The sequence below is a fragment of the Elephas maximus genome, chromosome X (genome assembly GCF_024166365.1).
Source record: "Elephas maximus indicus isolate mEleMax1 chromosome X, mEleMax1 primary haplotype, whole genome shotgun sequence".
Taxonomy (NCBI): domain Eukaryota; kingdom Metazoa; phylum Chordata; class Mammalia; order Proboscidea; family Elephantidae; genus Elephas; species Elephas maximus.
In genome coordinates this window covers 5,717,786-5,742,623 of record NC_064846.1, presented here as the reverse complement: position 1 = coordinate 5,742,623, position 24,838 = coordinate 5,717,786, and the positions used below count along the sequence as shown (strand labels likewise).

At 42.8% G+C, this 24,838-nt stretch overlaps 1 protein-coding gene across 3 annotated transcripts in view; it reads left to right on the top strand.

Annotated features, from left to right (window-relative positions):
• Positions 1 to 24,838, top strand: part of MTM1 (myotubularin 1) — a 108,075-nt gene that overhangs the window by 47,337 nt on the left and 35,900 nt on the right. For all 3 annotated transcript variants that reach the window (XM_049871626.1, XM_049871624.1, XM_049871627.1), the window contains 2 exons: positions 3,876 to 3,986; positions 9,978 to 10,079. In XM_049871626.1, coding sequence (XP_049727583.1) covers positions 3,876 to 3,986; positions 9,978 to 10,079 — 213 coding nt within the window. The remainder of the gene's footprint in view (positions 1 to 3,875; positions 3,987 to 9,977; positions 10,080 to 24,838) is intronic.

The following is a 24,838-nucleotide window of genomic DNA, read 5'->3' as shown; positions in this document are numbered from 1 at the left end:
ACTATATCCAGACATGGTCATGGTCACAGGCACAGGGTTTAGGACTTCAACATGTCTTCTTGGGGGACACAGTTCGATCTAGAACACCTCCCACCCCACTTTGTCTGAAGCTTTCTCATAGCTCTTGACACTAGCGATTTGGCATTGTGGTCGTTCTGGTAAACATATCTCATCTCCCAACTAGTGCCAAGTCCCCTACCCCCTCTTCACCCCCAAGCGCAGCATGTGCATCTTGTTTATCTTCATGGACCCCTAGTGCCCAGTACAGTTTTTGTTACTTAATATGCACTCGAGAGAGATAGCGAATGCTTTATTTATTTATTTATTTATTTATATTGTGCTTTAGCTGAAAGTTTACAGAGCAAATTAGTTTCTCATTAAACAATACACAAATTGTTTTGTGACGCTGGTTGCCTGCTTTTTTGTTTGTTTGTTTGTTTTAGTTTGTCATATTTACTTCTCAATTCTTTTAGATCCTTAGAGGTACAACAACATGGAATTTTGAGCTAGAATGGACAGTTGAGAATCAAAAGACCAGCAGATCAAACCCACCGAACTTTTACGGGCCCCCATAAATCTCAATATAACCTAAGCATAATAATAATAACCTAAGCATGGAATTTTGAGCTAGAATGGACAGTTGAGAATCCTTAAATATTTAATGGTATTTAGATAGTGAAGACTCAGGTTTCTAGAGAGTTAGGCTACTTTTCCTATTCCTGGATCTTCCAGTTTGGCCAGCTGAGCTGTCTGATCCTGAACCTGTCATTCAGGGAGAACGTGGCAAGTAGCCTCGTTAGACTTTGGTCACTTTTGACCAGAACCTATCTGTGTCTCCTCAGTGTCCCATTTTCTGTTTTAGGTTGGGTCAAGGCAGTCAGAGCTATGGAATATCCTCTGTACAGGGACAGAGGACAGCAAGGCCAGAACTTCATCGCACTTTGAATTCCTCTGCCCTTTTTTTTGCATTCTTGCTTCCATATTGACGTTAGAATATCACATTTTCATTTAGTGACCAGTCTGTGTATTTTAGGTACAAGTTTGACATTTAGAAATACAGCTGAACTTTTACCAAAACCAAACCCGCTGCCGTTGAGTCAATTCCAACTCATAGCGACCCTGTAAGACAGAATAGAGCTGCCCCCATAGAGTTTCCAAGGAGCCACCTGGTGGATTTGAACTGCTGGTCTTTTGATTAGCAGCTGTAGCATTTAACCACTATACCACCAGGGTTTCCCGAACTTTTACAGGCCCCCATAAATCTCAGTATAACCTAAGCATAGTAATTGATATCAATTGCTTGATACTATGTCTTTAATAGATTGTATTGACAAATAAATGTCTTATAATATCCAGCTATATATGTTTTTTTTTTTTTTATATGTACACAGTTACCGAATAGCACTTTTTTCTTTAGGTCTTTGGATTAGAGTCATGTACTAGGTGTCTCATCCCATAGCAGCAGCTAAAATATGCCTCCTGATAGGTACAAAGAGAAAGACCTGTTTAGATGCTTGATAGAGCATAGTCATCTGCTGTATTTGCAGAGCACAGTTCTGCCTTCCAAGTACTAAGGTATTCTTTGCCATAACAACAGCAGCAATTTCCACTGTTTTCTAGCCCCCCCCCTGCCAGGCACCATTCTAGGTGCGTTATCTGGAATCCTGCGTACTTCACAGGTAAATGAGATGCAGCAACTTGCCGGAATCATCCAGCTAATAAGTGTCAAAGCTCAGATTGCGACCAGTTTTGTCCAACTCAAGAACTTGTGCTCTTTTCACTACACCACAATAACTTTTTAAAGCTTTTTGTTTCGAAATAATTATGAACTCATAAGAACTTGCAAAAATAGCACAGAGCAGTCCTATGTACTACCTATCACCCAGGTCCCCCGGATAACTATATTGCTTTATCAAAATCAGGAGATTGATTGGCACAGTGCAGTGAACTAGATTACAGGCCTTACTCAGATTTCACCAATTTTTGCATGCATTCTGTTTTATGTCTTTGTGTGTAATTCTTTAGCATTTGATTCCATGTATAAATTTGTGTCACCACCACCAGCAATCTATCACTTCAAGAGAACTCCCTTGTGCTGCCCCTTTATAGTCGTACCCTTCCTCTCTGCAGCCTCTGGCAACCACTTCTCTGTCCTCCATCTCTACAACTTGGTCGTTTCAAGAACGTTGGCTAAACGCAGTCATACAGTATGTGACCTTTTGAGATTGGCTTTTTTCACTTCAGCGTGATGCTCTTAAAATTCATCCGAAGTTGTTGGGTGTATCAGTCGTTCATTCGTTTTTGTCCCTGAGCCATATTCTAGGCTACTGCAGTCTTAGGCTTTCTGAATTTCTAGACAACCCATGAGCTAGATTTATATTTTACAAGGAAGGTCTTAGTTTTTGTATCATATTTTAAGGAGAAGGATTTAAAGTTAAGAGAAAAAACTTTATTTTAATTTTATCCTCCCCAAAGGACATTTTAAAGAAAAAAAATTCAGCAAATACCTTTTTTCTTTATTGTCAGAGTCCAAATTCGGATTAAGAGATGTGCATAGCCCTTTCTATCTTTGTTCATATTAATAGGTATTTACATTATTGTAGTCAACAGTGTATTTTGGATACTGCTTTATAGGGCAGTTCTACTCTGGCCTATAGGGTTGCTATGAGTCAGAATCGACTCGACGGCATTGGGTTTTTTCTACTTAAATTGATTTTTCCATGTACCATAAATACTGGAATAGCTGCGTGCCTATCCATTCTGTTGACTATAATTTTCTCCACCCAGATGTCCACCACTGGCTCCATTCAGCATCTTCATGCGTATTGCCTTTCTCCTCCTGTTGAATGATAGCCACAAGATGAGCTCTTTGGAGTGAAATCATTGGGTCAAAGGATAGGAACATTTTTGTGGCTCTTTAGATGTGTATCAACCAGACCTTGGCTTGAATCTCAGCCCTGCCCCATAGTTACTAGGCAAGTTATTGAAAAATTTTAAAACTTTGGTTGCCACGCTGGAAAACAGGGATTCATCTATGTCCTGGAATGGTTGTGAGGATAAAACAAGACAATGAATGCAAAGCCCCTATTGCAGGACCGGGCACAGAGGAGGGATTCTGTACGTGGCACCTGCTGTGATTAGCTTGTTGTGACAATTGCTGTATTACTTCACTGACATGACTCCATCCTACCAGCAGTCAACGGACCAGTTGGGCTCCGCATTGAGAAGCATTGCTATGCGTAAAGGCCCATGTGCTTTGGAAAGTGTACCAGTGACTAAGACAGGCACTCCTTCCAGATGTGGGTTTCTAGTGGGAGAATACAGACATGTAAATACATGGTAACAAGACAGAATGAAGCAAGTGATGTGAGACATCAGAGGAGGAAGCCATCTAATCCAATTGGGAAGCAAGGCTTCATTAGAGGTGATGCCTGCTGAGTCATAAGCTATGGGGAGAATTTTGGTATTTGGAGAAGGTAGGTCATCTCAGGCAAAGTGAATGCCTTGAGCAAAGCACATAGGCCTGATTGTCAATGAAATGTTTGAAGAATGGTGAAGGAGTTCACTGTGGATGGAGCGTAGGATGCCATGGGAGAGAAGTCTGCAGAGACACAGCATCACCGGGCCCTTGAATTGCATAGCTAGAAGTTTAGTCTAAGTTAGTCTGGAGGCAGTGAGGAATGGGGCCGTATTGGGGGATACATTTTAATTGCATAATTGACTATTTTAACACTTGCTCTTTCACGTGTGACCTAGATCACATGTTTATTCATAAATGGGTCCTGAAAGCTTACGGTTGTTGTCATTTTGTATGTTTTTGATGTTTTAATTCTATACTATCAGAAATACTTACTTTGTCTTTTTGTCCATTACAGGATTCTGCTCTAATACTTGATGTTCCTCTGGGTGTGATCTCAAGAATTGAAAAAATGGGAGGCGCCACAAGTAGAGGAGAAAATTCCTATGGTCTAGATATTACTTGTAAAGTAAGAGATTCAGTACTTTCTTGCCCAAAGAAAAAGACACATGAGTGCCGAATGATAGTAGCAAGTTAATGTGGGTTTCAAGAACGATCAAAGTCCCTTTTTTAGCTAAGATCCCGGAAATGATTCTTCAGACCTTCATGGTGGAACTTTCTAAAATGACTGAGGGAAATAGTTCCCATAAAACTGACCTGCTGGCATCACCAAGTATGTGGAGTCAAGGAGCTGGTCAGTTTGTTAGCTTGACTGATAGGAAGAAAACTTTATAGATAAAAAAATTTTTAAGCTTTTTAGTTTTTTCTGAAGCCTGCTCCTGGTGTCCCTTGATAAGGACATATTACCAGCTGGACACCTTCACTCTGTGAAAGGAAGGAGGAATACAAGAACATTTTCCCTTTGTAAGCAGCTTGTGACCTTAACTCTAACAACCTTTGTAACTTTTGCTTCTTGTTGTTGTTCTTAGGTGCCCTAGAGTCAGTTCCGACTCATAGTGAACCTGTAGGACAGATTAGAGCTGCCCCGTTGGCTTTGCAAGGAGCGGCTGGTGGATTTGAACTGCCGAGGGCTCCAACTGTTGCTTCCAAAACGAAAAATGAAACCCAGTGCCGTCGAGTCGATTCCGACTCATAGTGACCCTATAGGAAAAGAATAGAACTGCCCCACAGAGTTTCCAAGGAGCGCCTGGCAGGTTCCAACTGCCGGCCCTTTGGTTAGTAGCCATAACACGTAACCACTACGCCACCGGGGTTTCCTGTTGCTTAGATAATTTTAAAAGGCAGTGGCCTGATACTTTGTTTCAGGATGGTGAGAGGCACAGATTTGATAACAAAATTTAATCAGTTGTAATAATAACTGTTTTACTACACATCTCTGTGTCAGTCCAAACACCATGTGGAGGTAGGTGGTAAAATAAAATTGTGGTAGCATCCCCATTTTATAGGTGGGGAGCCTGAGGATCTGAAAAATGAGGTAACTTAGCCAAGGTCACATAGGAAATGGCAAACTTGGGATCCAAACACAGTGAAACGATCATTTTGTAAACAGCATAATAAACCCTCTGGCAAGAAAACCTGCCTTCCAGGTACTGGGTATCAGCAGACTGCAATGTGTAGACTAATGCTTGATCCTGGAAAGAGCTGGAGGGGAATTTGGGAGGTGATCTGTTCCAATGGTTGTCCAACCTAGATATGTGTCAGGATAACCTTGGAAACTGTAAAATGTGGATCTTTGCGTTCTGTTCCAAATCCAACTGTGAGATAGTCTCTGAAGGTTTGGAGCCAGAAGGTTGGGACTCTCTAAAGCATCTCAGATGACTGTGAACCTTCGATCTAGTCCTGGGGTCGACAGACTGTTTCTGTAAAAGGCCGGATAGTAACTATTTTTAGGCTTTGTGGGCCACTTATGATCTCTGTTGCATATTCTTCTTTGTGTTTTTTTTTCCCCCTGAACTCTTTAAATATGTAAAAAACATTCTCAGCTCAAGGGCCATAGAAAAGTTGACCTGGGCTGAACTTTGAAGGAGCCCTGGTGGTGCAGTGGTTAAGCACTCAGCTGCTAACCAAAAAATCGGCCATTCAAACCCACCAGCCACTCCATAGGAGAAAGATGTGGTGGCAGTCTGCTTCCCTAGAGATTTACAGCCTTGGAAACCCTATGGGGCAGTTCTGCTCTGTCCTGTAGGGTCCCTATGAGTGGAAATCAACTCGATGGCAATAGGTTTATAGATACAAATGCTCTGTATGTACATTTGATGTGCTGTAAAATCTGTGCAAGGAGCCCTGGTGGCGCACTGGTTAAAAGCTTGGCTGCTAACTGAAATGAGGCCTTTGTTGAATGAGATGACTTGTCTAAGGCTGCCCAAGGAGTCAATGGAAGAGTCAGAACTAGAACCAAAGTTGCCTTTTTCTAGTCTCATGCACTCGTGATTTGGAAAAAAAGCAATCTGTTCTATTTATGTTTGGATTATGAACACAGTAGGATGTTTTTATCTCCAGCTTGTAAACGATCAAGACTAGTACACTCTATCAGGGACCAAAGGATTATCTTATTATTAAACTTGAACTGAAATCCCCCATCACTCCTCCCCTCAGTTTTGTTTGTTTGTTTCCGTTTTAATGTGAGCTACCTTCTCTACAATCCCAGCTACTGTCTACTCTTTGGGATCTAGAGAGATGGTACTTTTTAAAATTATTTTTTGTTCTTGTAAAAATGTATGTGACACATTTGCCAATTTAACATTTTTTGCATGTACAATTCAGTGACATCAGTTATAGTAATCATGCTGTGCAGCCGTCGCCAGTGTCCATTGCCAAAGCTCCATCACCATAAACTGGGGATTTCTTCTAAGGAAGGGTTTGCATTTTGCCTGAAAGGATCCACGGGAGTCAAATGTTATAGCAAAGCACCCAAGGAGAATGAGAGTGCTATTTTGATTTTGAAGTAACTTTCTCTAATAGGGTTTTTTAAAAATTCTATTTACTGTCTTGTCAATAGGAAAAACTTGTAGTTGAACATTAACCCCCCCTCCCAAACTAAAAAATTAATAAGACAAAGCACACTCCTGCCCTTTGACTAAATGCTTAGGCACAACTCACGGAGCATAATTCTGAAGTGTTATACGTACATTTATTGGAATTTGAGTGAGCCCAAAGCAGATGGCCTGGAACAATGTAGTAGCACAGTCTTTATCTCCCTGGCAACACTGATGTCACAAGAATCAGATTTCATTTTCTCAGCAGAAATTGGTATAGAAGGAATCTGGTGCAGTGGAGCGGAAGACTCAACATCCTGTCTGTCATAGGTCAGCTTTCGTCTGCAGTCAATAACCGTAATATAACTGTGTGATCCTCCCGAAACAGCTCTGACACGTTTTTTCCTGCCCACGCTGCACATGGAGATTTCTGCTTCCCAGTAGCACCTTTCCCATAGTGGCTGTCCATTACATCATCCAGCAACAGGGCAGCAGGTGTATTGCCTACGAGGGTGGCTCTGAATTTGTGAATTCTTCCCCCAGGTCCCATTCCAGCCCCTGCTGACAACTTGGAGTCTTTAAAAAAAAAAAAAAGGAAAACCATGCCACCACAAAGCCTTCTCTCGTCTACTTCTTACCCCATTTAGTATGTTGAAAGACACTTGTGTTTTGAAGCCAGAAGTCATTTGTGTTTTATTTAGAGATGCGTTGTGGGAATGGTGCCTCAATAAATCAGCCCTTCAGAATTGTTGTAATGGGGCGTGTTTGCTTCAGCTCTGATAACGTAGCGAGGCTTTGCGCATCATCCCCACGTGACCCAGTAGTTGAATAGGTTGAGGGTCTTACTGGGAGGCTCTTATGCCGCAAGGATCTTTCCCAGGCGTCCTTCCCTGACAAGTCAGGCTCAGAGGTCCCAGGTAGAACTCAGTGTTTAGTATCTGCTCATATTTCTGTTAGAGATTTGGTGATCTGTTGCCTGTGACTTATTTGCGTTTTCCACTACAGTTTTCTTGTTGGAAAGATGGAGTAGTAATTCCTTCTGCCTTTTAATTAGATCTGAACTGGACGGCAAAAAGCAGTTGCTTGAATTATTTGTATTTTGGCACATTGAAAGTAGTGGTTAGAATTACTGAGGGAGCAGAATAAATGTGTATCTAGAAATGGTGTAATTTCTGGCCAAGTGGTTAAGAGAATGACGGTACAGAGTTATCAGCTAAGCCATGACTGCTAGGAAGAAAGTTTGTCACAGGTCCTTGATCCCTGAGGGTCCTTGGCTAATCAAGTATTGTACTTATGACTGGTTGCCAACCCTGCCTTTTAAAGTATATCATCTCATTGGAGCAATTTTTTCCTCCATTTGACTATTACTTTGCATCATGGACCAACAACTAATATCTCAGGTTTCTGCAGGTATATTTTGGTAAACCACTTTAAAGAGGGTGTATAAGTTGTTGGATTTATCCTGTTCTTTTAAAAATGAAAGCACAGAATCACAGAGCGGGGAAGGACCAGTAGTTGCCATTTGTATTCAGAGTGATCGGTCTTGGTCGTTCACTGGATGTTTTAGAGTCTAGTTATTTAGACTTCGCTTGCTGCTGTTTGCATTTTGGGATGGCTTGTATATAGCAAGACTTGCTGGTCCTTCAGAACAAAAACTTACTAGGCTTCAAGAATACTCTTGAGATAATAAATGGAAAAGCACTTTGAAAAATATAAAGATTGTAACAGCCAAGAGGGAGGGGCTGAGCCTGTCTCAGCCTTACTCTGTCTCCAGGCTCCAGCACAGTCCTTGCTTTTCTGAACAGAAAGTGCGCTGCAGAGGGTGACGGGTCCTAACACTCAGCCATCCCTCAGCTACAGCGCCATGATTGTCTCTGAAGAGACAACCTAAACAACTTCTGTCTTGAAAAGAAAATAGAACATTAGATACTTTGACTTACAGCACAAGTTGACATTTAAAGGAGCCTATTTTGTTTGGAAGGAGCCCTGGTGGTGCAGTGGTTAAGAGCTTGACTGCTAACCAAAGATCAGGGGTTCGAACCTGTGATTGGCTCCACGGGAGAAAGATGTGGCAATCTGCCTCCATAAAGATTACAGCCTAGGAAACCCTGTTGGGGCAGTTCTACTCTGTCACTATGAGTCAGAATAGAGTTGATGGCAATGGGTATTTTGTTCGAATTCTATTTAAAAGAAGGTTACTAACCTCAAGTTTATAAAAGAGATACGTATTTGAAGCTATCTTTTAAATCTGGTTTGGGTCATTACTTTTTGGTTCCTGGAAGCAGTCACTATTAATATGAGGTACTTAATGTGGTTTATATAGAACTCCGTGAAAGTAAAACTATATAAGAAAAATATATTACTTATATGGTGAGACTATAAAATGGTGCAACCACTTTGGATAACAATTTGGTGGTTTCTCAAAAAGTTAAGCATAGAATTACCATATGTTCTAGCAGTTCCACTCCTGGCTACAGACGCAAAAGACTTCAAAGCAGGGGCTCGAGCAGATACTTGTACACCAGTGTTAATTGCAGCATTATTCACAATAGCCAAAAGGTGGAAACAACCTAAATTCCATGAAAAGATGCATGGATAAACAAAATGGGGTCCATCATTACAATGGAATACTACTCAGCCATAAAGAGAAAGGAAGTACTGATACATACCCCAATGTGGACGAATCTTAAAAACATATGCTGAATGAAATAAGTCAGTTGCAAAAAGACAAATATCGTTTGATCTCACTTATGTGAAATACTTAGAATAGGTAAATATATAGAGACCAAAGTTTAGCAGTGGGTACTAGGCGTAGAAGGGAGGGAGCAGGGGCAGTCATTACTTAGGGGATGCTGAGCTTCTGTTAAGGGCCATGGAAAAATCTGGAGCTGCATAGCGGTGATGGTTGTACAGCATGATGCGCGTAATTTCACTGAACTGTACAGGTAAAAAAATGTTGAAATGACAAATGTTTTTTATACATTTACCGCAATAATTTTTTAAAAACATTTATATTACTCACATAAGAACTTAAGATGCTGATCATTTTCTAAATTTTAAAATGAGACTTAAAAGAAAAAATATGAGGGAAGAGGAAGAGCTCATTTTAATGACATGTTTGACAATTTTGAGATTATATGTGATAGCAAATACTCTTTTAAAAAGATACGTGAATAAAATACTGTTTTATAATTAAATACTTCAGAAGCCAGTTAAAGTAGATAGACACTTTAGCTCATGTGCAAGACAAGGTTTGCTTTTTTCTTCTTACAAAGTGACTTTTATCTGTCATCTCTTTAGTTGCTTTGTTTTGTTTTTACATTTATGACTACAATGGGAATGTTTTCAGATATTCTTAAATTGGATATGTCAAAATAGCATCTAAAACAAAGGTTTTCTTGGTAATCTAGATTAATTGCCCTTTCAGGTAAGTGAATCTTCTCCTTCAGTTAAATGGAAGATTGTTTTGCTAATAAACGTGACTATCTGAAGCCTGAATTTTCACAATTCTCCTTTGCCCTTAGGACATGAGAAACCTGAGGTTCGCGTTGAAACAGGAAGGCCACAGCAGAAGAGATATGTTTGAGATCCTCACCAGACACGCCTTTCCCCTGGCACACAATCTGGTAAATTCGGCGAGATGAGTTTCTCGGGTGCCTCCTCTGTGAGAACAGTCTGTGGGCCAGGATTCTCTTGTATTCAGTTTGTGTCACACTTTGCAGTGTGATGCGTATGAGGACTGTTTATTAAACACTTATCATTCCCAAAGGGCCTAGGTCTCCCCTACTGGTCTGTGCCGATGGGCTGCACGGGAACTCGGTGCCTGCGAGGCCGATGGGAGCCCTGTGTGTGCCTGGTAGCTTCCCTCAGAGAAACTCATGCTCTTCCAGCCCCAAGTGCCCTCCGTCTGGGCCAGCCCTCTTTAAATAGAGAAGGTAGTGAGGTAGGGTATGGGCAGCTCAGTGCAGCTGGTCAGCAGTGTGCACTTCTATCCCAGAATCCAGTGCTTCCAGCATGGCACCTGATGTGTGACGCGTGTCAGGCTTTTGTGGCTCAGTGAGAAATGGGGACAAATCATTTGAGCCTGAATGTCATTTGGGCAAACATGCTTTGAAAATACAGATGTGTAGTATAGGTATTGCAGAGAGTAGCTGAATTGGGCGGGTTTATTTCTTAAAAGAATGGCATTTCAAATATCATTTGATAGCATTTAGTATATATATGGCAGGATAGATATATTATGCATTGAATTAGTTATAATCTGTGACTTAGTCCATAAGGGGATTCAGCATGTGTACGTAAAACTTGGCCTTCTATTCATTCTACTGTTTGAGTATTCTTCCTTTATTTTTTTTTTCTACCATGTGACTGAAATAAACCTTTCCAGGAGCCTTGCTCTTAAAACAATTTTTCTTTATATCCTGCCGTGGTCTTGCTGTCTTTTATTCTCTCATGCTTTCTTTGCATCTTTTTATTCCTCTCCTTCTCACCTTACCTCCATCTACTCTTCCCTCCACCCCCTCCCCCTCTGAATGACTCTAAACAAACATGGAGGTAAACACCTGCTAAGGAGAGAGCCAGGAAAGAATGCGTGTAAATACACACACCCCTTTATTTTAGGATAAGTACTACATCTCACGTACTTTGGGCATGTTATCAGGAGGGACCAGTCCTTGGAGAAGGACATCATGCTCGGTAGAGGGTCAGTGAAAAAAAGGAAAACCCTCCTCACAAGATGGACTGATAACGGTGGCTGCAACAATGGGCTCTAGCATAACAATGATTGTGAGGATGGCGCAGGGCTAGGCAGTGTTTTATTCTGTTGTGCATAAGGTGGCTATGAGTCGGAACCTACTCATCGGCACCTAGCAGTAACGTGGGATAACGTACTGCAGGCTAAACTGAAGGTAATGAAAGAGGTCATTAGGTAGAAGAACTGCTTTGTATTACAGTTCTTCCTATAACTGTCTTTTAATTTTTTTTCTTTTTTGCAATAAAGGCCTGAAATTTTTTCTAGTGAAACAAGGTTTCTCCCTTCCCATATTTTACCAGCACTTGTTTCAGTCAAAGGAAATTCATGATGGATGGACAATTACATGAAGACCATGCAGGCCTAGAAGAATATGAAGTACTTATAGGTTGATTACAGGTTAAAACGTAGTGCTTAAAAACAAATGATCATATCATATAGTTAGAATATATTTTCAGCCTTTTCTTAGTTTTTGGTTAAATATGTAATGTGAAAAAATATTTATTAAATATTTTTAACTGTATTTGGATAAAAAAAAAGATAAAAGGACTTTTATGGGAACACATCTTCTAAATAATAATGAAGGTCAAAATGTCAGTCTAATTCACAAAAGCCCAGTTAGGGAATGCGTTCTGTCTTGGGTTTTGCAGATCTGGCCGTAAATTCTCAGAAATTAAAGAATGGTTCACACAGCAGGTGTCAACTTGTGCTATGTGTCAAAGTATGTAATGTTCTATCTTATTTTCAAGATGGGAGTTGTTTAGGTTGTCACTTGAGAGACAATCATGGTGCTGTGGCTGAAGGATGGCTGAGTGTTAGGACCTGTCACCCTCTGCAGTGTACTTTCTATTCAGAAAAGCAAGGACTGGCATCTTCTGTCTGTCCTAGGGTTTACTCCCAAATATGTCAGGTGTTAGACCAGATTTTGCCTTACACTACTGTCCCATCTCTCACTTCAGTGCCAACCATCTGAAAAGAATAGTCTAGCCTAGCCTCATCTACAGTTCCCTCCAGCCCATTCCGGTATCCAGCTTTATTGAAGCTACCTTCATTGAGCTCATGACCTCTTACTGGTCAAATCTAGTGACTCATTTCAATCTTCTTGCCATTTCATCTCTCCCTGGTATTCAAAAATTATAATCACCCCCTTGAAAGCCTTCTTACTTGGCTCCCGTGTTATTGTGCCATCTTGACTATTCCTTCCCAGTCTCCATTGCCTCTGTTTTTTTCCCATAAATCCTGTAAGCATCTTGTCAGTGTTCCACTCTTAGCCATCTTCTCATGTTACTCCCTTTCTCTTGGTGATTTCATTTAGTCCCATGGCTTAAGCTATCACTGCTGGGTGGATGACTTCTAAATCCAGCCCTGATATTGTCCTTGGGTGAACCTAATGGGCCTGACCCTGAAACACCTTCATCTATAAGTCTGTGAGAATCCCAAGCTCATCATCTCCCTAACCTCCTTCCATGTGTCCTATAAGTTGGGTGATTCTCAGTTGCTAAGGCTTGATAACTTGAAGTCAACTTTTTCTTCTTCCTCTACCTTGCCTCCCATAGCCACATCAGTTCCAAATCCTGTAGATTCTACTTCCTTAGCCGATCTCAAACGTCTCTTCCCATTTCTACTTGTGCTTCCTGATTTGCGTCATGATCTTTTGCAGTTGCTTCCAAACTGGCTTCCTTTCTTTCACTTTCCTTCCCCTCCAACCCATCCTACACAATGCTGCCAGTTTTAAAAAAATATAGGTATGATCACATCTCTCCATGTCCCTCATTGACTCCACCCACACCAGATTGCCCTGTGCTTCTCTGGTGTACGCTGCACTTTCCCAGCTCCTGAGTCGTTGCTTTTACTCTTCCCTGACCTACAGTCCCTTCTGTGTTCAACATCCATCTTCCACGCATACATCCTTCAACACCTGGCTGAAATCCTTAGCCCTTTCCCAGGCCTTTTCCATCCCCCAGTGGGAATTCATCTTCCCTCTCACTTGTTCCGCCATTGGGCTTGCCAGAGCCTTCCGTTAGAGCGCGTCTCCCAACCTGCCTTAGCGAATGCCTGCCCCCCTGCTGTATTGTGAGCTCATCAAGGCAGGGCTTGGCCTTTATCTCTCTAGCCTCAGCGTGACTTCTGCATGGGAGTTGTATAATGATAGCTTTTTTAATTGAACTCCAGTTTAGGAGAAACTGAAGAAGAAATCATTATATGGGAACAAATGAGATGGATTTCTGAGTGCTGTGGACCTACAGCTAGAACCTGGAATTTCTGTTTGGCTCTTAGAGCCATCCGCCAAAACCAGACCTGTTGCCGTTGAGTCGATTTTGACTCACAGCAACCCTAGAGGACAGAGTAGAACTGCTCTGCAGAGTTTCCAAGGCTTTAATCTTTTCAGAAGCAGACTGCCACATCTTTTCTCATGGAGTGACTGTGGGTTTGAACCATCAGTCTTTAGGTTAGCAGCTGAGCGCTTAACCACTGTATCACCACAGCTCCTTAGAGCCATCCACAGAGGGATTAATTTCTGAAGTCTGTATTTTTCATATCTATGCTAGGAATCGCTACTTCTTCCCTCAGGAAGTCAACAGGGTAACAAACGAGAGAAAAAATGAGAACGGAATTGCCCGTACAAAGTTTTGGAAAATCGCATCCTCTAAGCTTTAGCCACTAAGTCTTCCTTTAAAAATAAAAAGTTTTAAACCAGATACCAAAACAATACAAGATAAGATCCAAACAGATCAGCAGTTGACACTGCCCTTGGAATAATACAAAAAAACAAAAAACAAAAAAAAAAAAACAAACCAAAGCTGTTGCCGTCGAGTCGATTCCAACTCATAGTGACCCCATAGGACAGAGTAGAACTGCCCCATAGGGTTTCCAAGGAGTGGCTGGTGGATTCAAACTGCCATCCTTTTGGTTTAGTAACCAAGCTCTTAACTACTGGGCCACCTTGGAATACCACTCCCCGGTATTCAGGTGGACACGCACATTGTTTCAGAATCAAATTAATTTAGGAAAGCAGTGTCAGTGCCTGCAGAGTACTGCGTGGTGTGTGGAGGGGAGCAGTGAGGACAAGTGAGGAGGAGCAGTACAGGAAGAATGATACTGAGTCCCATTCGGGAATGTGACAGTCTAGCATAAGTGATATGACAAATTCATACGAAATACCAGTGCGTAGCTTCCAGCATCACAGCAAAACACAAGCCACCACAGTACAACAGACTGACAGGTGGTAGAGATTTGGAATAAACTCGTTGCTGTCCAGTCAATTCCGACTCATAGCAACCCCATAGGACAAAGTAGGACTGCCCCATAGGATTTCCAGGGTGCGGCTTGTGGGTTTGAACGGCTGACCTTTTGGTTAGCCGCCGAACTCGTAACCACCATGCCGCCAGGGTTTCCAGAGATTTGGAATAGTGGTTCTTAATTCCCTTGGAGTTGTGGATTCCTTTGGTAGTACAATTTCAACTCTAATTTCTCTTCCTCTGAAAAATGTACTGATAAACAAAATTTTACCTGAAATTTCAGGGAACTCCCACCTGGGGGTCCGTGGCTAAGTCACCTCGGGGTACATAGAGAAGTCCAAAACCAAAACCTTGGAAAAGGCCAGCTTATAGGGAGTAGAAGTGGGAACGGGTCCAACCAAGGGAATTAGGAGGAAAGGGAGGGGAGAGAAGACCCTGGATCGTGCACTTTGCAGAGGGCCGAAGGAAGATGGCTGTGGGCAGGACATGTTGCAGAGGGGTTCCAGGAGAGGGAGGATCCGGACTGTGAACTGCTTGAGGCTGGGACCTTCTCTCTTTATCTTTGGATCTCCAGTGCCTAGTACTGAGCCTGGCATCAGTTTGGTGAACTTTTTATAATCCAACAAAATGATCTCAGGCTAGAGGGAGCAGAAACCAGTTTATAAGCATTTAAAGCGAGTGTTGTTGTTGGCTGCTGTTGAGTTGGCCCCGGACTCATGAAGACCCTGTGCACAACAGGACTGGACTGTTGTGATCCATTAGGCGATTAAAAAACGGGGTGGGGAGGGGGGGAGGGCCGGGCATAGCCAGGTTGAGAGAAGCGTTTTATTTCCTCAAATTGGAGAAAGTTGTATTTGTAGATTGGGCGGTAGGGAGCCTATGGGGAAGGAAGCTGAAGGCAGGAGCAAGAAGGGATGGTTACTAGAGCAGGGTCCTGGGGAAAGCAGAGGGATGGGCTCAAGCCCAGTGGGTCTGGCAGTTCTGGAAAGGAGAAGGGACAATTATTCCTCTGAGACAGGAGGGGAAGAAAAGTTTTCAAACTGCCACAGTGGGGAATGTGTGAGTGTGCCAGAAAGGGATTTCCTGGAAGCCTAATCTAAGCCTGATTGCATTGAACAATACAATGGGCCCTGCTTGAAAACATCACTTTGCTAATATCACTGAAACTGGTAAACCAGCTACTGGTTAGTGCAGGGCTTTTTCTGGCTTCGGAAGTCAGAAGCAAACTTGCTCTCGGACCTGTGAGCCGGCTGCCGGAGACCAAGAATGCTGGATCCAAACCCCGCTGTGGGTTGAATAGACTATGAGTGGGCTGTTTCCTTCCACACTACCCTTTTGGCTCTCGCTTGCCTCTGTCTCCATTAGTATTTTCGTCACTGAGTGTGTTCAAGTCAGGACTGAAACTTTGAATTGAACTTCACCCACCACTTGAGCAGTTTGGCAACACAGAGTCAACCCCAAGTCATTAGCTTGATTGTTTCTGTATTCTTTCAGCCCAGTAAGACTTGAAAATTTTGTAGCTAACATTTTATAGTTTAGCCAAAGCATTTGTTTTTGTTTTATTTTTACTTTGCTTTTCAAAAAACTGGAAATCATACTGAATTCTCAGAAACCACTTGTACTAGTTCTAGGTAAATGTTACATTTTTATAAAAAGTGTGACAAATGCTTCTGATACTTTAAAATTTTTAAAGACAGAAATCAAAGTCGTGTACTTATGAACCCAGCCTGGTAATGTTACAGGAAAATGATGAATATGTTTCTTGAGGGTGGTATATTTAGTAACAAAGTTCTGTCATTGATTTCCTTTATCACTTGCTTACCATTTACTCAGATGTGGGTAATCAGAGATCATACAAATTTTAGACAAGAATATTTTAAACTGAGGATCCCAACCCCTTAGTGAGTCATAAAAGCAGTTCACTAGGTTGCAGCCAGCATTTTAAGATGGAATAAAATAGAAAATATCCAGAGCCTGACACATAATATAGGTTAAGTATGACTTCATGAAGCATTTCTTTTAGATGTGTGATGGATTGAATTGTGGCCCCCCCAAAATAAGTGTTGTAAATCCTAACCTCTATGCCTGTGGTTATTATCCCATTTGGGAATGGGTTGTCCTGTTATGTTAATGATGGCAGTATTAGTGTAGGGTGTGTCTTAGGTGGTCTCTTTTGAGATATAAAAGAGATTAAACAAGCAGGCTAAGAAGCAGAAATAGGGGAAGAGAGATGCCAAGCCACATGAAGATCTCCCAGGAGCAGAAGCTCAGAAGAGATTAGGACCTTCCTCTAGAGCCCATGGAGAGAGAAAGCCTTCCTGTGGAGCTGGCTCTGTGACTTTGGACTTCTAGCTTCCTACACTGCGAGAGAATCAATTTCTGTTCGTTAAAGCCATCCACTTGTGGTACTTCTGTTATAGCAGTACTAGGTGACTAAGACATTCCTTGGAGGTAGTACCAGGACTAAGACAAGGTGTGTGTGCGTGTGTGTGTGCGCGCGCTGGGTGTGAGACTGTATACTAGATATGTATGCAGGGGGTGTATTCTCTCTGTGTGTGTGTACGTGTGTGTATTGAGGCATAGTGTAATGTGTATTGCTTACTGTCAATCATGGTCAAAAAAGTTTGAAGACATATTTTAGGTAAATGTAGGTCTTACTAGAGTCACTTAAGTCCATCTTTACAGCTCTAGGCCTGCATGAACTTCCTTGAATTGGGTAAGGCAAGGGCTTAAGTGTATAAGTAAACTCATGGGATGTAGACTGACATAAGGGAAGTAGAGGTAAAGGAAATGAACCCAAGCCCTGGGTTCCAGGTGCACCTCAGCCATAGGCAGGGGAGGCCCAGTGAGCTGAGTCTGCAGAGGCCTTCTGGTGGGAGGCTCTGAGAACTGGCCATCTGAATCCTTGTCCTATCATGGTACCTGCTTGGCAACCTTGGAAGTCACCTAAGGTTTACGTGCATCGATGTTCTCACCTATAATGGCAATAATAAGAGCCCCTGTCCCATAGGGTTGAGGTGAGGGTTAAATGAGTTCCAGCGAGTGCTTACAACAGTGCCTGGCATATAAGAAACAAACACCAAAAAGAAGTGCCCAGTAAATGCCAGCGGTTCTGTTACTAGCAGACCATTTTCTCGGCACGTGCAAGGAACGTTAATACCATGTTGTGCGAATATGTAGGACACTTTAAGCCATTTCAAAGGATACTATATAAATAAAGACTATTATTAATAGATAATTGCTTGTACCTTCATAAAGGATTATTTAAAAGTTTTAAATTTCAGAGTATTAAACCCAGAAAGCATCTTAACTAGAAATGCAAAATAAGAGAGGCAGGGCTATGTAATAAACAGAGGGCATCAGAAATGATTTTCCATTTTTCTTTTGACCCTGTTCAGGCTTGTTCAAGTTTGTGTTTCTGCACTTTGCATTACCCTGTGACATCTTAGATTAAGCTCTTCAGCATCACAGTAGCTCCTATTTCTTTTTATTCTCTGAGGTGATTAGCAGTCCTGTAGTGGCAAAGATGTCGGCTGCTTTGGTTTGTTCGCTCGTTTGTGCTGTGTTTTGTTCTTGGTAAATTTGACTTCCCATAGCAGTCAAATAGGCACAACTGAGTAGACTTGCTAGCTCTGATTTCAAGAGAGAAGCAGCTGGGTTTAAAAGTCTTTGCTGTGGAGACTCGCAGCCTTCCTGACTCGTGGTGGAGTGCTGTGTACACAGGCTAGAAGCTGAGGTCTTGGAAACAGCAGCACCTTTGAGAGCAGGCCTCATAAGTATTTGCAGGCGTTTGTTACTCCGCCTTTGGTTTTCATAGTCTTTACTGTTTATTTCTTTTTGCCTAGCTTTGTTGAACCACGTCAAACCCTGTCCTGTAGCTTAAGCACTGGACCATTTCTAGCTTGTGTTCTTTCTTGCATTACTCCAATTGTGCTGACTTGTAAAAACATAAAAATAAGAATTAGTAAAGTGGGCTAAACCCCTACTAAACCTATTGCCATCGAGTCAATTCCAACTCATAGTGACTCTGCAGGACAGAGTAGAACTGCCCCATAGGGATTCCAGGGCTGTAATCTTTACGGGAGCAGACTGCCAGAGCTTTCTCCCGCGGAGCAACCGATGGGTTTGAACCACTGACCTTGCAGTTAGCAGCCAAGTTCTGAACCACTGTGCCACCAGGGCTCCTTTGGTAAAGTGGGCTATGGGGGCACAAATATCTTTTGATGATTTGAATGAGAGGTTTAAATGATCCTGCAAATAGAGTATTTGCAACATAGGGGGATTTTTTGTGTGTGTGCCTTCATTCTTTCTCATTATTTTCTCTTTAGAAGTGGGAAAATGTTTATAAACAGCTTTGAGATTTTAAACTAAAGGGAAATTTAGTAGACCCTTACTTTCTAAGCAAATTATAGAATTAATAGATTAAAGCAAATACTTCATTTTCAGATGTGACTTGAAAGTAGAAGACAAACACACACACACACACACACACACACACACACACTTTTCAGCCTTGATGTGGTCTTAGAACTGAAGTATGTCTTAGTTTTCTGTTTTCTTTTGGGCCAGTACTTTCTTTTCTTAAATAAACAGTAAACTTGACTAACTGAGGGTCTAATCATGCTTTAGATCTTTTCCCTTCCTGCCTCCTCCAGGACTTTGCACTGCTCTCTTCAATCTCTCTCTCCACTGCCTTCTTCCTTTTGGCCTTTGAAGGGGCTCATTTCTTCTCCCCGCTACCTGTCTCCTGGAACTGTCGTCCCATCTGAGCCCTCCCCAGTATTGCCATGTGTTCAGAATCATAGTGTTTACTGCCTGCACGTTCTCAACATCTGCTTATCTCATAACGCATTGTAATCAGACTGCTAGCCCTCCCGCTCAAGTAGAACTAGTCTTTTGAAAGTTACTCAAGACCTTACAAGTTATGAAACTTGGTGGTCTATTAGTCCTAACCGTCTTCGACTGCGTTATCATTTGACTTTTTTTCCCCTTTCTTTAAATTGTGCTTTAGGTGAAAGTTTATAACTTAAGTTAGTTTCTCATACAAAAATTTGTACACATATTGTTATGTGACCCTAGGTGCTCTCCCTCTAATGTGACCACACATTCCTCCTTTCCACCCCGGATTTCCCATATCCATTCGACCAGCTCCTATCCCTTTCTGGCTTTCTTGATTCTTTGTTTTGATGGCTTGCTGAAGCCATCATGGTCTGCCTCTTTATGTGATTCGATATTGACTGTTGTCTCCAAGCCATCAATAAGTTACTATATTTATTTGTTTTATGTTTGCTTAATATCTCCTAGTTTCTTGTTTTGTTTTGATACACCCAAATAGGTTGGTCGTGTGAGCTGGTTTGACTATTGGTGTCTTTAAAGCTCTCCCATCCCGTCTCCAGGTGGCTAGAACTGTTGGTAGGAATGTGAACCCAGGAGTCTGTTTACTTTTCTTTTGCGGATTTGGCTCAGGTGTCCAGGTCGTCAGTCACCAAGTGTGTGGTTGCAGGCTCTTACCTACAGTCCTAGGCAGGCAGGGGTGATCGGAGTAGGCACAGGTATCTAGCTGCGGTAGGGGGTCACGCGCTGAGCAATACAGGGGGCTGACGGCTGCCCCTGAGTGCCTGCGAGGGAAGTGTGTCCCTGTTCCCTAGAGTGCACAGGTGGGTGGGTTTTGCAGCTAGACTTGGGCATCCAGTGCTGTTGGCTGTAAGGACTGGGAGGCACCAGTTATTCTTGGACCCCTGTCTCAGGTGGCTAAGTGGTATGGGTGGAGCCACCAGTCCTCAGGCCCCTGATGTGGGTAGGTGAGGACCCTGCTTAATACGCAGAGTGGTGTCAAACGTCATGAACCTCCCTCTCCACCATGTAGCTGAAACAGTCTTCAGGTATATGCCCTGTTGTACTGTGCTAATGAGGGCCTACACTGTTGAAATGGACCCACACAGGTCTGTGCAGGGGTGAAAGGTATTTGAAGTCTGTGGACCACTTGTGCCTGCGCCTAGGCAAAGGAACTGTTTCTGCCCTGGGTTCCCAGTGTAGGAGAGCTGGCAGACTATTTTTCCCTGTTTGTTAATTTGCTCTTTCTCCAAGGCCCGGAGGATGGCTCAGGGTGCGCAACAGGTCCTACCTCCAGCCCAAGGAAAGCAGCTATCACTAAAGCCAGCTCAGGACCTGGTGCAGAGCAGGGAGGGATCAGTTAAAGGGGAAAGAGTTTTTTCCAAAGGGGTGTTTTTTAATTTTTATTCTGCTTTAAATGAAAGTTTACAAATCAAGTCAGTCACTCAAACAAAAATTTGTATACATCTTGCTATATACTCCTAGTTGCTCTCCCTCTAATGAGACAGCACACTCCTTCCCTCCACTCTCTATTTTCATGTCCATTCAGCCAGCTTCTGACCCCCTCTGCCCTCTCGTCTCTTATCCAGACAGGACCTGCCCACATAGTCTCATGTGTCTACTTGATCCAAGGAGCTCACTCTTCACCAGTATCATTTTCTATCCCATAGTTCAGTCCAATCCCTGTATGAAGAGTTGGCTTTGGGAATGGTTCCTGTCTTGGGCTAACAGAAGGTCTGGCGACCATGACCTCTGGGGTCCTTCTAGTCTAGTCAGACCATTAAGTCTGGTCTTTTTTACAACAGTTTGGGGTCTGCATCCCACTGCTCTCCTGCTCCCTCAGGGGCTCTCCGTTGTGTTCCCTGTCAGGGAACTCATCAGTTGTAGCTGGGCACCATCTAGTTCTTCTGGTCTCAGGCTGATGTGGTCTCTGGTTTATGTGGCCCTTTCTGTCTCTTGGGCTCATAATTACCTTGTGTCTTTGGTGTTCTTCATTCTCCTTTGAGACCAATTGATGTGTCTTAGATGGCCGCTTGCTTGTGTTTAAGACCCCAGATGCCACTCTCCAAAGTGGGATGCAGAATATTTTCTTAATAGATTTTATTATGCCGATTGACCTAGATGTCCCCTAAAACCACGGTCCTTGCTACATACTCCCAATTGCTCTCCCTCTAATGAGACAGCCCGCTCCCTCCCTCCACTCTCTCTTTTCGTGTCCATTTTGCCAGCTTCTAACCCCCTCCACCCTCTCATCTCCCCTCCAGGCAGGAGATGCCAACATAGTCTCAAGTGTCCACCTGATCCAAGAAGCCCACTCCTCACCAGCATCCCTCTCCAACCCATTGTCCAGTCCAGTCCAGTCCAGTCCCTGTCTGAAGAGTTGGCTTTGGGAATGGTTCCTGTCCTGGGGCAACAGAAGGTCTGGGGGCCAGGACCACTGGGGTCCTTCCAGTCTCAGTCAGACCATTAAGTCTGGTCTTATGAGAATTTGAGGTCTGCATCCCACTGCTCTCTTGCTCCCTCAGGGGTTCTCTGTTGTGTTCCCTGTCAGGGCAGTCATCGGTTGTAGCCGGGCACCATCTAGTTCTTCTGGTCTCAGGCTGATGTAGTCTCTGGTTTATGTGGTCTTTTCTGTTTCTTGGGCTCATAATTACCTTGTATCTTTAGTGTTCTTTGTTCTCCTTTGCTCTAAGTGGGTTGAGACCAACTGATGCATCTTAAATAGCTACTTGTGTTGAAGACCCCAAAAGGGTGTTTTTTGGTCCATGGTAGATTAGATGCAAATACTTACCTTTTGCCGAGATCACTGCTTTTCCTTGATTCTGGAGGCATTAGTGAACTGTCCACCACTTGATGTCTCCTGATGTGGAGAATGCGTCCTGAACACCACTGCTTGCCCCGCCGCACTCGTGCCAGGGGTCCGGCCTGCAGAGTCCTGGTTCCCACCAGGTCAGGTCTGGCAACTCCTTACTGCTTCTGAACCTTCTCTACCTCCCCCTGCCTCTCAGTCCAATTCCTCAACTTTGCCTTTTATGTTCAGGGATCCTAGGTTGTCATATACAATGGATTCACTTGTTTTTTGTGGGGGGCCTTTGTTGTAAGAGGGACCACTGGAAGCGTCTGACTATTCCACCATCTTGGCCCCACCTCTTGCCCATTTTTTATTTGGATTATTTGTCTTTTTGCTGTAGAGATGTTGGATTTTCTGGTAGATTTTAGAGATTAGAACTTTGTCAGATTTATTATAGCCAAAATTTTTTTCCAAGTCTGTAGGTTCTCTTTTTACTCTTTTGGTGAAGCCTTTTGATGAGCATAAGTGTTTTTCAGAAGATCCCAGTTATCTAGCTTATCCTGGTATTGGTATATTGTTAGTTGTGGTGTATATCCTGTTAATGCTGTGTTTTAGGGCCTCTTGTATTGACCTATTCAGGGTGCATAACAGGTCCTACTTCCAGCCCAGGGGAAATGGCTATCACTGAAGCCAGACCAGGGCCTGGAGCAGAGCGCGGAGGGGGCAGGTAAATCGGAGAGAGGTACTTCCCAAAAAGGGGGGAGGGGTTGATCCGCACAGTAGGTTAGACATTCGTACTTATTTTTTACCAATTGAGCACCATTTCTCACTGGTTCTGGAGGCTTGAGCAGAGTCTGTACTGCTCGGTCTCTCCCAATGTGGAAAATGTGTCCTGAGTGCCACTGCTTGCCTCGTTGTGCACACCAGCCGATCCAGCCTGCAGGGTGCCAGTGCCATCCAGGTCAGGTCTGGTAACTTCTCGTTGCTTCTGAACAATCTCTCCTTCCCCCTGCCACTTAGTCCAGTTCCTCAACTTTGTCTTTGATGTTCAGGGCTCCTAAAAAAAAAATCAGGGCTCCTAGATTGTCATATATAATTAGTTCACTTGTCTTTTTGGGTCTTTGTTGTAAGAGGAACCACGGGAAGCATCTGACTACTCTGCTACCTTCACATTTGACTTTCTTGACCACCCCTTCCTTTCATGATGTTTTTTCTTAAAATTGAATAAATACGAAAGAATGCTTATAAAACATACGTAAGATGTAAAGAATGCTCCTTAGAAGCAAGGATGGTGAAATTAAGTGTCACATGCTTCAGACATGTTATCAGGAGGAACCACTCCCTGGAGAAGGACATCATGCTTGGTAAAGTAGAGGGTCAGCGAAAAAGAGGAAGACCCTCAAGGAGATGGATTAACACAGTGGCTGCAGCAATGGGCCCAAGCATAACAACAATCGTGAGGTGGCACTGAATGGGGCAGTGTTTCGTTCTGTTGTACATAGGGTTGCTATGAGTCGGAACCGACTTGACAGCACCTAACAAACAACAACATAAAGGATAGTGATATAAAACTTGAGTGGTCCATGAGTGCTGGATAATTTCTTCAGTTTTATCTTCTCCTCCACCGTTTCTCTCTTCAACTATGCCTGATCTGCTATTCAACGTATTTGTTGAGTATTTCGATTATTATACTTTTCACTTATAGAAGTTCTTTTTTTTTTTTCATATTTATTTGGCCATTAATTTTCGTCTCGGTCTCTTGACTCATATTTTCAACCCCTTCTTTTATTCCTTGAAACGTACTCAAACCAAACCCAAGCCCATTTCCGTTGAGTCGATTCTGACTCATAGCGTCCCTATAGAACGGAGTAGAGCTGCCCCATAGGGTTTCCAAGGAGCACCTGGTAGATTTGAACTGCCCACCTTTTCGTTAGCAGTCGTATCTCTTAACCAGTACACCACCAGGATTTCCTTGAAACGTACTAGACATCATTTATGTGTCCAATGATTATAATTACCTGAAGTCTTTGTAGCCTCTTTCTACCACACGTGGTGATTTCTGCTGGCTTGTGGTGCTTTGTCTCCTGGTGTGTTTTGTGATTATTGCCTGTGAACTCATATTTCTTGGAACTTTATCTGTGGGAATGCTTTGAGGCCTAGACTGAAGGCATCTTGAGGCGCTAATAGCTTGAAATCTTTTCTAAATTAAATTCTCCTTCTTAAGTTTTTTTTCATCATTCAAGTTTTATGAACTTTGGCTGTAAACTAGTTGAGGGCTGACTTGTGGCTACAAATTCCCAGTGCCAGCGAGGGGTAGAGATTTTTGTCTTCCTTTGCCCTCAGGTGATTATTTCCGGTTCATCATCACACTGAGGTGGTAGGACTGGGGAGTCCAAGCATTACTGAACCAGGGTACCCACCTGACGCCCTGTCTTGAGTGGGCACAAGCTTTATGTCCTAGCTTCTGTGTCCCCAAGAGGCCATGAAAACCACTTCTACGAGTGCCCTGAAGGTGAAAGCAAACATACTTGCTTCTCTGCATTCCTGTTTGTGATTATTTCTTGGCTTTTGAGTCTTTATTCCTCTCTACCCAGCTCCTTAATGCGTTTTTAAAAAAAGGTTTCTGTTTTTTTTTTTTTTTAAGCCATTAAATTCTGGGGTAATTTGTTACACAGTGACAAGTAACTAATACACCCAGCGTATGGTCAGTGCTTAATATTAACTGTTCTAGCAGACTGTCTGTAGAGTTTGTCTACAGAGCAAGAGCGCTGA